The 13,543-nt window shown below is 45.7% G+C and overlaps 2 protein-coding genes across 2 annotated transcripts; one reads left to right on the top strand and one right to left on the bottom strand.

Moving 5' to 3' along the window:
• Positions 1-2,738: 2,738 nt before the first annotated feature.
• LOC112994601 (dynein light chain 1, cytoplasmic) lies at positions 2,739-4,790 on the top strand. Its single transcript, XM_026119068.2, has 3 exons — positions 2,739-2,873; positions 3,084-3,221; positions 4,391-4,790. Exons 2-3 carry the CDS (start codon positions 3,090-3,092, stop codon positions 4,526-4,528), a joined length of 270 nt encoding a protein of 89 aa, XP_025974853.1. The 5' UTR covers positions 2,739-2,873; positions 3,084-3,089; the 3' UTR covers positions 4,529-4,790.
• Positions 4,791-5,575: 785 nt separating this feature from the next.
• Positions 5,576-12,634, bottom strand: COQ5 (coenzyme Q5, methyltransferase). Its single transcript, XM_026119071.2, has 7 exons — positions 12,425-12,634; positions 11,872-12,021; positions 11,041-11,265; positions 8,311-8,417; positions 6,600-6,688; positions 6,281-6,392; positions 5,576-6,164 (listed from the first exon to the last, which is right to left on the bottom strand). The coding sequence occupies exons 1-7, from the start codon at positions 12,576-12,578 to the stop codon at positions 6,063-6,065; spliced, it is 939 nt and encodes a 312-aa protein (XP_025974856.2). The 5' UTR covers positions 12,579-12,634; the 3' UTR covers positions 5,576-6,062.
• Positions 12,635-13,543: the final 909 nt, after the last annotated feature.

The following is a 13,543-nucleotide window of genomic DNA, read 5'->3' as shown; positions in this document are numbered from 1 at the left end:
AAACAGCAGAGAGAATGGTGACAATGCTGTTTACACAAAAAGCAAGGGGGATTTGAGATTGGACTGCACTGCCTCAGGAGCTACTAGCCCAATGTATCATCAAGTAACTGTAAACAATAATCAAGCCAGCAATTTGCTCAAAGAGGATCCCTCATTGCCAACACAGCACAGACTGAGCGTACCACCCCGGTGTGCTGCCGCTGCTGCAGCCCATGTGCTCCGGAGCGCGAGCGGGCTGCCTGCTGCCACCTCCTTAACGCTTCTTCCCCACAGGCTGAACCGCATAAACGAGTTGAAAACACACACTGCATTAATGAAGGTTTTGTTGCAACTTTGCCACTGACAAGGGAATTACAGCTCTGACTCAGACATCCCCAAACCCCAAACTAAAATGCCTTGGGAAAGGCCGGACAGGCTGCCTATGGAGCAGAGCACGTCAGGGCTCCAGCCCACCTCGGCAGGTGTCTAATGCAGCGAGTGTTGCTCACAAATAGCTTGAAAATCTGATCTTTACAGTGTTCCGCTACTCTGTGACTTAGAAAACCAGGCAAACAAACAGATCTAGCTAAGGAACTGCATAATAAAATCAACGATGTGACCCTTGTGCATGCTCAAAAACATACATACTCACTTCAGTAGGAGGGAAAAATCCCTGCTTGCAAAGTCCTCCTAACCACAGTGAGGCAAACATAATGTATATTTGTGGAACAACTCATCTTTTCTCTGTGATTAGTAGTTATAACAAAAGAAAAATCTGTGTTATTTGTTTAAAAAGGTCAGCTTATGTAAATGTACGTAGTTCCCCTGGAGACCATGGAGATGGCTTGACTTTTGCCTGCTGAGAATTCCCACTACCTACAGATACATAACATAGAAAATTTGCTTAGATACCCAGCATGTAGATTCCAGCTTTACAAAGAAAACCTTAATTTAAAAATCACTGCATTAGATACAGCTATACAGTACTCACACAGCACAAAAGAAAGCCGCTGGTGCAAAGTGCTTACGGTTTATCTTCCGTTTGCAGAATGAATCTCATGATATGCGTTAGTCATGACCCAATCTTCTCTGGCACCTCCTCTACCCCAGCTATCATCTCCTGTGTGTATTTGTTCTGCCTTCCCCTGCAGCTCTGTCCTGAGGGGAATTATGCTTTTATGTTCTTGATCAACAAGTAAGGCTTTAATGTTTCTCTTTAAAGCCATGTATCTCAGGCTTTAATTTTCCTCTTTAAAGACATGTATCTCGCCCACACTGACATTTCCTGCAGTCATCATCAAATCTGTTTGTTCAGCTAACCATTTTTTTAATAAATGCATTGTGATTTGCCTGCAGCTACCAAACACAGCCACCTCTTCAGATTCATGGGTGTTTCTAAAGTTCATTGGGAGTGCTGGGAAGATTGCGAAATGGTTCATTTTTGTCAGTGCACCACTGCCTCGTACTCCAAGATCCCCTGCTACTGCTGCAGATACTACACCCAGGTCTGTAAGGCCACTGCTCACTGTGGCCCGAAGACTATCATAGAGCTTCTTCAAGCTGCTAGCATACGTGGTTTCATTTGACCCTTCATTCATCTGCTGCATTAAACTAGGCAGTTCTCTTAATGGCATAACTGTCAGAGTTGTCTCTAGCACACACTACTGATGGTGAGATCAAAAATAACGCTGTGAATTGCAGCTCTTTGACTCATAATGCTAAAAACTGGGAGATAAAGCCAGAAGTTATTTCTGAGATAGTCTGGAGTGATATAAGGAACACATTGTCCTTTTTCTTTTTCTTTTCTTTTTTTTTTTTTGGGAGCAGTATGTTCTGCAGAAGTTGCCTCAGAGCTTGCAAAAGCAAAAGGTTGCTTGCAGTTATGCTATGAGTGACGCAGAGCAGGTAACTAGATTGTACTACTATAAAAATATTTGCATTTCAAGTGTGGTGGATGACTACTCTTGAGCTTTTTATTTCCAGAGGGAAATTCCACACCCACCAACCCATATTTTAAAACCTCATTTAAGTCACCCTGCACTATTTTCTATAAGACAAGGCGCAGAGTCTTGTTACGAACAGATCCCTCCCTAACCTTGCAAAACTCCACAGCAATTTTTGAGCTGCTGATGAGAGCTGAAGCAGAAAGTGCCCCAGGGAGAGCGAAACCAACAGAGCCGAGTGCTGGCAATCCCGTGGGATATCCTGCTCCGTAAGCACCAGTTTGGAGACAGCTGCAGAAACGGGGCGAGGTTGCAAAACGCCTCAAACGAGGGACGCAAGGCCGCTGGATTCAGTTTGCTATGGGGAAAAAAGTTAGAGGCGACTTGAGCGTATTCAATAAATATGGGGGAAAGATTTCTATCGTCAGTCACTTCCTTGGACCCTAAGCCAGTGACAACTGAAAGCAGACCCGTTCGTACCAGAAATAACACAGTAAAATTGCTAAGCTACGGAACTGCTGGCGCTGCCACGGCTCTGCCCCGCCGATGGCGCTTCCACCGAGGGGTCCTCCAGCCCCGAGCGAAACGACGGGCTCAAAGTAGCGATCGCGAGGCCAGGCCCTCTGCTCCCCGGTGCCTCCCCCGGAGGCCGGGGCCGCCGCGACCGGGGCCTCGCTGCTTCCCGCCCGCCCGCGCTGCGCCGCATCCTGTCGCTATGGCGACAGCGCCAGCGCGGTGCATGCCGGCCTGCAAGAAAACGCCGCAGCAAAACGCCATCGGGGCGCCGGGAGGCGGCCAATGAGCCTCGGGCAGGGCGGCGGCGACCAATAGTTGGCGGACGGAGCGGAGGGGGCGGGGCTAGGAGCGCTGGGAAGCGGGCGCGGGGCGCGGCGCTCACTCCGCAACGCCGCTCGCTCCGCGCAGGGCCGGTCCCGCAGCGCCCGGGGGACGGTGAGGGGCGCCCGGGTTGCGGGGATCGCGGGGCGCGGCGGCGGCTCCCCAGAGGGAAGGCCGAGGCGGGCAGCGGGAGGCCTGGGCACAGGCTCTCGGCCCCCGGCGGGCTGATGGGGGCCGGCCGTACGCATCTGCCTGCGGGCGGGTGATGGTGGCGCGGAGATCAGCGCTGCTGCAACTTTGCAGTCTCTTCTCTGCTCCGTGCAGGTAACCATGAGTGACCGAAAGGCCGTGATCAAGAATGCGGACATGTCGGAAGAGATGCAGCAAGACTCTGTGGAGTGTGCTACGCAGGCCCTCGAGAAATACAACATTGAGAAAGATATTGCAGCTCACATAAAGAAGGTAAATGTTTGTAACGTCCTCTCCATGAAATCCCTCTGCACATCAAAAAAGAAATCAACAGGGGGAATATTGCTGGGCAAGTAGCCCTAGAGAAACAAGTTCTGGAGGCACTAGATAATCAAGTTGGTCTTTTTGCAGGCTGGTGTCCTTGTGTTCCTTTCCCCACCTCTGTCATGTACTTTCCCTGGTCGTTCCTCTTCTGTCACAGTATCTTCTGTTTCTTCTGGGTCTTTTCCTCCACTCTGTCATCATCCAGGTACAGCTTTGCTCTGAGAGAAGGCCTGTTCTGCGTAGTCTTGACTTAAATGTTTTTGAATTCAGTCTTAAGGACAATTGAACGATTGATTCTTTTTGAGAAGTGCTGGCTTGCTGTTCCTGTAATACAGAAATAAGTGGGGGGGTTTTTCTTCCCACATGTAAGAAATACTGTCTGTGCTAGCGCAGAACAGATGGTTCACAGCTCAGAGATTGTCAGACTGTCTGGCTCCTACGTGGAAGCTGTGTAGTTCTGGTGAGCTGCAAATACTTGGAGGACTTGGCTGAGAGGCCTTGTAATACAATGAACACTAGCATTTGCGTGCTCTCAGAGATCCTCTCATTTGAGGGCGGTTAGATACTCTAATATATAACCACTGGTGCAAGGTTCTGGTCACACTACACTGGTACATACGGGTTTATTTGAAACTCGCAGGAGGCTCCTGAGTATGATAGGAAGAACATGGTCTCATTACCTGGTACGAAGGATGTGGCAGGGAATTTTCCATTAAGAGTGCTTTCAGCATGCTTGCTCCAAACAGATAATGAAGTCAAAATAATGGCTTTATTTGTATGGAGTTAGAACCAGCTGTGAAGCTTTTACTTCAGAGTTATGGTTTGAGTTCATGATACAACTTTTGAGGAAAAGTGACTTTCCTTAATCATAGGTAATGTTTTATGCTTATTTCTGCTCAGCTACAAAGCAGTATGGTGGTGTGCTGCTTTTTTTTGTTCACTAAGCAGCAGGTGAGGTATAAAAGCCAGTCTTTGTACTTTAGAGCATACACAGCTTCTTAATTGTCTTGTCCAAGAACTGATACTTGTTAAGAAGTGACATCAGCGCCAGAAAATCTTCAGACAACATTTGCATAAGAACTGGAGTAATGCTAAATTGCTAGTGTTCTCTTCTGCAGGAGTTTGACAAGAAATACAATCCCACTTGGCACTGCATCGTGGGAAGGAACTTTGGAAGCTATGTGACTCATGAGACAAAGCACTTCATCTACTTCTACCTTGGCCAAGTCGCTATTCTTCTCTTCAAGTCTGGTTAGAACCGTGGACTGTTACTGAAACTTGGATCTGGACTGCACACTAACTCCAAACAGCCTGCTACCTTCAGCCTTCCTGAGGAAGCAGACCTTGATCTTCAGGTCTTTTGTTGTGTTGTTAATAGTCAGGGATTTTGCTGTAGCAGTTGGTATTTTCATTGTGGCTTTAAAAAAAAAAAAAAGTGAAAAGGTCTTCCTTGTATTTATTTTCTTTTAAAAGCCAGCTTCTTTGCTAATAAAAGTGTTGGAGCAGTGTGGCCTTTAAGAGTTTTATAGCCCTTTAACTGCTTGCACCACTTTTCTCCCCTGCAAATGAAGGAGGAACATCCCTCCCTTTCTTTGCCCCCCAAATTCATGGCATCCAAATCATAAGCTATATATACAACCAACTGTAAGAATAACAGGAGAGCTTTTCCCAGCTGCTTTCCAAGTCCTGATAAAGCATTTTAGCATGTGCATCCTCCAGTTAGCTACATGGTGCAGGAAGGTAGCTGCTTTTTGATCTCAAATGAATTGGATTGGTAACAAGTAGAAATGAAAAATCAACGGTCCTTTCCCTCTCCTAATTTTCAGAACACAATTTTACTGGCACTTTAGCTTGGATAATTGTGTACCTTCTCTAGGTTTTTTGTTGTTGTTCATCTTTTGATAAGGGAGGAAAAGTTTCATATTGGTAAGTCTGTTAAATGCACTTTGACTGCTAGTGGCAGGTTTTATACTCTATCCTTGTATCTTATGACAGAAGCATCAGGCCTCGAACAAGTTAGTTTAACAACAGAAAAATGCATGGTATATTTTGTAGAGACTATACATCTAGCATCGACTGAATTAGAGCTTCCATATGTAGGTAAAAAAGTTTCACCTCAAAATATAATTTGCTGTCATTCTCCTTCAGAAAAGCTTCCTTTCTCTTCAAAAGGCTAAAATATTGACTGAAGTGAAAGAAACCTTAGTGCAGAGCTGTTTTATTTTGCAAGTCTTCCATTTCCCTTTGAAAGTAGTAAAGGAAGCATGGAAGGAAGTCTCTTAAAGCCCACATGACAAAGACACTGAGAGCTTAATAAAAATTTAATAAATCCAAGTCACTTTGCACTGCTATGGAATCCCCCTTGAAGTTTAGTAAAAGAAAGGAGGCATCTTGTTTGAAGACTAGTCAGTCTATTTCTGTATCCACACAACCGGTAAGTGAAGTTGCTACATTTATTAGCACTGCTCAGTTTTGGCCCTGTCTGTTACGTTGCACGTGAACGGAAATGCAAATATACGAAACTGGCCACAGAAGTTACTTCATCCTCAGGTCTGGGGCAGGGGTGGAGTGGAAAAGCAGCTGACATTCTTCTGGATCTGACTGCTGAGCAAGTATCTGTTGTATAAGTTTTTAAGTCCAGGTTTTGAGCTAAATAAAGAAAATTACTTCTTTCTCAGGAAAACTGGAGTTCTCCCAAAACTTTCTTCTATCTTGAGAGAGTTAAAATTGCACATCTTTCAGATTCCTCAGAAAAAAAATATAGTTCCTGTGTTTTGCTCGAAAGCAGGCTCACAGTTTGAAACCTGAGTGAATGGCAACAATGCCTGATGTTAAATTCTGATAATCCACTTTCAAAAACCCTGCATCTTCTATCATTGCCTTGAACTCCTCCTGAAAAGTAATGGTTTCATAATTATAACAGCTTGGAAGAACTGTAAGCCAGCTGCCTGCAAGACTACACGGGGCCTGTCTTTTGTGTATTTGTGATTTGAGAAGTGCTGTCTTACCTGGGGGGGGAAGCGTCGGATGCTCTCCACAAGATACTGGTAAGACTTCCAGTCACCAGCAATAATCTCACCCAGAACCGGGATAATCTGGAAACTGTATAGATCATAGAGCCTGCCCAGACGGACAGCAAGTAGGTATTAATACAAACAAGTTTAAAACCAAACCTCTACAACCCACGTTGATCACTGTACCACTATGCTATGGAGTCTGGATTTGATTTAAAAGTGCATGATGAGGTGACTTTGGAGCATCTCTGCTCGCCCTGGCTCAGTACAAGATACTCTTGTCACATGTTACAAGGTATCCTCATGTTCCTACCTGGAAAGGAGAGGGTTGGTGACTTGACTAAATTCAAGGCAGAGAAATCTCCCTCCTGGTTTCAGCACACGATAAGCCTCCTGAAGCACCTGAGACAAAGCAGACTTGATGAACTCAGTTTGTAGAACAGCACCTGTTTCTATTATCACGTCATATGAAGGCAACTCAGTGATGAATTGAGGGGAGGAGAGAGAATGCCAACAATTTCAGAGGCAGTCTCCAATATTTACTTGTGGAGAAGCATAGACCAGTCCACTTTCGTTGTTACATAAATAGATTTACACCAGGCTTTGACGTTACGATGTCAGGGATGCATTTTTTCCTCTTTCCCTACTCTTAGCTGATGAATGTTTGCCAGCACAGCTATTTTAAGTACAGACCAAACCTAAAAAGGAGAAGGTGACTCAGCTACAAGAAACTAAAGATGAAGAACAAGAGCATGATGCATATATTTTAATCAAAAGATAAGATCTTACTTGACTGCAGGACACACGAAAGAATTGGAGAAAGAACAACTCTGGGTTTTGGAGGAGCAATGTACAAGAATAGGGGGGAGGGAGAAGGAAGAGGAGTCAGTGGCTTTTCTATCTTATGTCCAAATAAAACACTGAGAAAGAACTAAGACAAGAAAAATTGCATTTACAGCTATATGTTTTTTATACTAGAGCACAGCAGAGTTGTACTTAAGAACCTTTGCAAGCTGTGCATCTGCTTGGCTTCAAATGTCACGTTCCCAATGGGTAAAATACCAACAGTACACATACGTGGCTGGAGCTCTGGAGAAGAACCAGAGGCTTGGAGGTGTTCTGTGTCAGGGCTCCAGGGAGCTATGCTACCAAACCGCTGTATCCGACTTCCATGAAGGAGTACGAGAGCTCGCGCTCGGGAAGGGTGCAGGCAAAGCATCGCAGAACACCCTCCGCAGTAAGAGAAGTTCAAAGGCGCACAGACTGAGACTGTCCAAACGCTACACCCTCAACCAGAAGAGCATTGCCAAGGTTGGAAGACACTCCTCCAAGACACAGACAACCTAGTCTAGCTAGACTGGTGAGCTAACATGAAAGACATCCAGCCATTCTGGAAGGACAGCTACTGGTTAGAATGAAGGGTACTACCTACCCAAATTAAAACCGTACTTATTCTTCATGGAAAACCCCTTTACCAGCCATCATAAAGGCACTGAGCAGAAGTGGACTGAATGGGCTAGGGCAGCAGCAGCCGCCAGCTGCCACCTGCTCTCATCCCTGGGAGCTCTGCAAGCACAGGCAGGGCAGCAGTAAGGGACACAATGCGTCTGACACACTTTGGGTGGGACATAGATAAGGTGCTGCAGGAAGATTTGAGACATGCAGACTGACTGCACTACGCATGTGTAGATCCGGTAATACCACAAGTTAGGAGAAGGTGGGTACTGAGTGCAGTATACAGTTCTTTCGCCTTGGAAAGAAATTATGTGGCTTGTCAAGCTGGAAAGATTGGGCACAACTAGTATAAATCTAACTTTTTTTTATTATGACAAAGGTGGGACATTTAATTGCATTTTTTTATTCGAGCAAGCTGCAGACTACCTACCACTTATTTTAGATGTTTCAAGAGTAGAGAAAGATACTCCTTTATGCAAACGAGTTCTTCCTTTGCTTCCTCCCTTAGAATAAAAAAACCCACGTGAATTGTAAAGCCCCCATGTCCAGAATACACTACACCAACTTACCATATCAATATGAGTTACATTTCGGATTCCAAAGGCAATTGTATAAACATCAAACTTATCATCATCAAAGGGCAGCTCTTCGGCATTCCCAACCACCCAGGACAAACCTGTAATAAAAACACAAGGACATAATGGTATCTAACAGACTTTACGTAACCCAGAATCCTTCAGAAAGACTAGAACTTCTCTATTCCAAAAGGGAATGATCATTAATAAGTGAAATATAAAACTAATACTACAGTTCTGCTTTTGATTGTGGGGAATACACCTTAGTTAATACTCACAAACCTTTCAAGGCCCTGTATTGTAACAGTTGTCCTTCAAACAAAGTAGTCAGTTTTGCAGATGAGCCAAAATATTCCTCTGCAGATATAGGCATGTTGTGTTCACAGTGCCTTAGACTGGAGGAAAGAGATTTCACCTGAGTCTTGCACTGTAGTGGAAAGCAACAGATACTGGCTACCTTTTAAGTGTTTGAAGTGTTAAGTTCCAAAAAGAGACTCTCTACCCAAAGAACAACTAGAATAATTATAGTGATTTGTTCCATCTCGCCACGCAATGATAGTCAAAACACTTAAAACATTTTACTAGAAAACTTCCACTGACTGAGAAAAATGAAGAGCCACAATCCCTCCGTTAGCACTTATCTAACACAGCATGCAATCCTGTTGCAGCTGTGTTGCTCCTCAAACCCCAAGAGATCAGGACTGTGTCTGTCTTGCAGAGCATAGATGTCCAGGTTAGTTGTACCAGAAATAGGACTGCTCATTTTAGAATGAATAGATCTTAAGGTCACTGCTCTGTTGGCTCAAATGCAGAACAACAACAACAAAAAACTATTAAAAAAAACAAACAGAAGCTTTCTGCAATGGATCAGCAGCTTTTCAAAGGGCAGTGTGCTGGAAAGGGGCATGAAGGAGAGCAAAATGAAACAGAAAACCACAGTTGTTGCCAGGACACATTTGAATTTCATTTTTACAAAGAAGATACACTCACAGTTGAGGTCAGTATTGTATGAAAAGAAGCACGCAATATTATTAAAGCAGCAAGGTCTTAGTGCTATTTTACACCAGACAGCTTGAAAAGACATATAAGAATTGAGAACCAAGAAAAGGCTTTGAATGATAGGAGATTTGACCCTCAGAATAACATTGTATGAAAATCATGGGCCAGAAGTTCTGTAAGTGGATATGTTAAAGGGACTGTTAGTGCCACACAAGAAGGATGGGGGCACCTGCAGTGCAGCCTACTATTCCTGCTGGCCAGGATGCTCAGCCAGTGACTGGACAAGAGGCTTGTTTCTTCTGGGCACGCACAGCCCTTAAGACTTGCCAAATCAAAGTCTAAATCACAAATACACCCAAAAAGTAAAGCCAATTAAATTAGGTAAATTTTACTTTACTTTGCTTAAGACTAAGTAGCTAGGAGACAGTATCAAGCTTTATTTCAGATACTAAGCTACAGTCATAAAGCTTTAAGTCTTTACTTACAACATTGGTACACTTCAGATGTTCTTAAACTATGGTGCACAAGAAGAACAGGGTTGCAAGATGCTTAGAGGAGCACAATGCAAACCAAGGCTTTCATGGTTAGTTTGTTGTGCCTAAAGCAAAGGGAGAGGCAGGCAGGCAATGGCCTGAGGCAGCCTGTCAGCAGAAAGCAAGAGCAGCTGAAAGAACCTGTGCCAGCAATTTATCCTTCAGGCCCTTTGTGCTACTGAGCCGTGTGGTACGTCCTTCAGCCCACAGTATCTACAGGCAGGAACGTCACTCATAGCTGCTTGGGAGACCCTTCTTGCAAGACCTCACCTTCCCCACAGACACACCCCTTGTGCCAGGAACCTGCAATAAGCAGTAAATGCTAGACAATTCCCTGGCTGTGGCTGTGACTGGAGCCCCAGTTGGGCTGTGGGAGCAGGGTGTGGTGAAAGGACACACACAAGGTCTTGTACCTCAAACCGATATGCAAGGAGTGCCCAGAGCATTCCTAATGCTGGTACCCAAACAAACTCCTGGTATATTTTACATTCCCCAAATATTTTCCAAATATCCATAAATGAAGAGAGGATAAATGACTATCATACAAACGCTGTGCCACAAGCAGGACTTCTTTCTCTATGTCTTACTTCTTAAAATCAGGCTTTTCAATCAGGATTGGCGTGGTCCCCAACAAATTCTAGATATCAGAGAATTAATCCATTGACCTGCAAACTAACATTTAATATAATTCAGTTTCTCTGAATATTATTAACACATTTTCTAACTGCGGAAAGTCTGTACAGGTTCAAGATACACTTTAGTTCATGCATTTCTTATTCACTGCCTTGATTCTCAACATACCCATTAAAACATCTTTAGTATAATCACTCGAGGGCTAAGCTCTTGTCTGTTATCTGCCTTAACAAAGTCAGATGAGTTTGCACAGATGTAAAGAACAAATTTTGGTTATTTGTCCCATTTGGAAGGACAGCTGGAAATCAGATTTCACACACTTCCACGCCTGCATTTCTGGAGGCTCAAGTATTCAAGAGGCACACTGACCCTCTGAACAGCATATTGCATTCATGCTTATTGGAAAACTAATTTTGTCTTGGCAAAAACACGAGTACAGCTTTGGCATATGGCACAGCTACATAGCTTTTACTGTAATCCTGAAGCAGTGATTACCTGATGTCTATCACGCATCAGCTTCTTGCCATCAGAGATTCTACCGAAATGGTGCACAACTTACCTTCAGAGTAGCCAAGGTGCTGTGCTTTCTGTCTCCCAACTTTTAACATTTCTTTGTTAATATCGCAGACCACCACTTGGGAATCCCCAAGAGGCTTAACTGCCTCTTTCTGGTAGCTGTCAGCAATTTCTTGCCACGACAAATTCTGATGGTGCTTAAGCTTCTGCTGTAGCTGGCGTTCTCGTATGGAACGAACATAATTAATAAATCGAAAGGCGATGTCACCTGTATTCATTTTAAAGGAAAGATATACATTTTGGAATGTTTTCTGAAATTGGAAGTATTAAGACTCCAAGGAATAGGAGTCCAAATATAGGGCTTTGAATATTAAACTTAGCTGAATGTACTATAACTATAATATACATATAAAAATACATATATCTTTAAGAGACCATATTAAAAGTAAACAGTCCACCACTTCCTACAAATGAAAACAAATTTGCCCATAGCATACTATGGCAGCACTATAATGCCTTCAAAGCCTTGGAGCAAGGTATTTCAAAGCTTCTCTCAACCTTTTCCTGTGAAAATCAGAGAGATTCTTTTCTTGTTTTAAAGATAGAAGAACTGAGACCAAAAATGTTAGTCAACTTGCTAAAAAGTCTGAGCGAATTCAAATGGATCAAAATAATGTTCCTGACTAAGGGTATCTGATTACACTGCTAACAGACAATACTTTCTTTATACCCAGGCAACTTGTCAAACAAACCCAAATTTGATATCTATTACTAACAGATATGTAGCTAGATAGAATCTGTTTGATCCATGGAGAACCACTGCTCAAGGTGACTGTGGCATCATGGTCATGGGAAACTCACCAAAAGTATTTACCTGTTCCTCCAGCAACATCAAGAAGAAGGGTTCCTGGGAAAGGGTTCATTTTATGCACAAGAACATCCTTCCACACTCGGTGAATGCCTAGACTCATTGAATCGTTCATTATATCGTATTTCTGGGCCACATTTTCAAACACCTGGTAAACTAAGAAGAAAGGACATGAAGATGAGGTGCAACCTGCTTAAAATGCTCCCGTGGAAGCAAAACCTACTCTTTATTACCTTGTGCAGCTCTGCCACCATGCGGTACTGGAAAAGATCCCTTCAAAAGTCCTTGCAAGAAATATAACAGAACCCTATTGAGCTTGTTACCTGGCACACAGCTCTTTGGAGAAACACAGCCTCTTCCCTTAACCTTTCCGGAGCCCAGCGGGGAAGAACTGAGCCCAGGAGACACCGGCCCTGTCTAACTCCAGCACTGCCCCAGGCCCAGCTCCAAACGCACCCGCTGCGGCCCCGCCGCCCCCGCAGCCGCTCCGCGGGGGCCCGGCTCAGGGCTCCCTCCTCCGCGGTGCCGCGCGGCTCCGCAGCGAGGCCCCAGCACTCACCTTTCTCCCCCTTCTCCTCCTCCGACACGGTCTGGAAGCCGAAGTGCGTCTCCTTCGCCGCGGCCAGGCCCCGCGCGGGGCGCACGAGCACCCGCAAAGCCCCGCGGCGCCCGCCCAGCAGCGCCCGGCACGGGCACAGCCCCGCCGCCGCCATCTTGCAAGGGCACGACCTTTGCCCCTCCGCGCCGCCGCAGCGGGGCGCCGCCGCAGCACGTGGCCCGCCGCCAATCAGAACCGCGGCGCAGGGCGGGGCGGGGCGGGGCTCCAGGGCGGCCCCGCCCCTTCCCCCCCGCCGCGCGGCGGGGGAAGCCCAGCCCGTCCGGGCCGCCGCAGCGCTGCGGGGCTTCGCGCTCGGCTCCGAGGGCCGCGGGCTCCAGAGCGCCGCCGCCCGGTTACCACGGGAAGGGCAGCGCAGCCCTCGGCGCCGCCGGGCCTCGGGTCAGCCCTTCCTCCTCCCGCGGGGTTCTCGGTGCCACGGGTCAGCCCTTCCTCCTCCTGAGTCATCTCTCAACCATCTGCCTTTGTGCCGCTTCCTGAGAAGTATCAGTGTTGGAAGGAAGGAGCCACACGCTTGAATCATACTCATTAATGTTCTCATCCGGGCTGCAGAACACCTGCAGTAGCTGTATGGACTCTTCCAATGCAGAGGAGAATGCAGTTTCTGACTCAAAAAAAAGATGCCAGGCGTTCCCAGTCCTATGGGCTGCTTACGTGAATAGCTGAGTCTGTGCTGGTAGCATATACAAGGCTGTACCCACACGCATGTGTTGGAGTAATTCTGTAATAAGCTTTGACCTTTCTAGATTCATGTTCTAGTTTCCCGGCGTAAGTGAAGCATCTCGGGCACAAGGAGGGCTGGGCTTGTCTGTCCGTTCTGCTGTTCCAGGGAAGAGGAAGCAGCTGCCCCCTCTGACTGCTCTCAGACTTCACTGCAAATTCCGACCTGATGCATTTGCTGACTGCTCTGCTTATCACATTGCTCCAATCACCTAGAAGCTGGCAGTTTTGCAAGCAGAAGTGAGATATGTAAGTCTCTCTTGAGAGATTACATCTGTTAGGAAATCGATCTAGAGATTGGCCCAGAGACTAACACCTGAAGTGTTAGATGCTCTTTTGCTG

This window comes from Dromaius novaehollandiae, chromosome 17, assembly GCF_036370855.1.
Source record: "Dromaius novaehollandiae isolate bDroNov1 chromosome 17, bDroNov1.hap1, whole genome shotgun sequence".
In the NCBI taxonomy this organism is placed as follows: Eukaryota; Metazoa; Chordata; class Aves; order Casuariiformes; family Dromaiidae; genus Dromaius; species Dromaius novaehollandiae.
This window is presented reverse-complemented; position numbering and strand designations above follow the sequence as displayed.

What these genes read in the sequence shown, in the direction of transcription:
- LOC112994601 (XM_026119068.2), top strand. Translation starts at nt 3,090, where the DNA reads ATGAGTGACCGAAAGGCCGTGATCAAGAATGCGGACATGTCGGAAGAG. An exon ending in TTGCAGCTCACATAAAGAAG is followed by an intron (nt 3,222 to 4,390) that starts GTAAATGTTTGT and finishes TCTCTTCTGCAG; the next exon opens with GAGTTTGACAAGAAATACAA.
- COQ5 (XM_026119071.2), bottom strand. Translation starts at nt 12,578, where the DNA reads ATGGCGGCGGCGGGGCTGTGCCCGTGCCGGGCGCTGCTGGGCGGGCGC. An exon ending in TGATGTTGCTGGAGGAACAG is followed by an intron (nt 11,266 to 11,871) that starts GTAAATACTTTT and finishes AAATGAATACAG; the next exon opens with GTGACATCGCCTTTCGATTT. An exon ending in ATGTAACTCATATTGATATG is followed by an intron (nt 6,689 to 8,310) that starts GTAAGTTGGTGT and finishes GCTTTGTCTCAG; the next exon opens with GTGCTTCAGGAGGCTTATCG.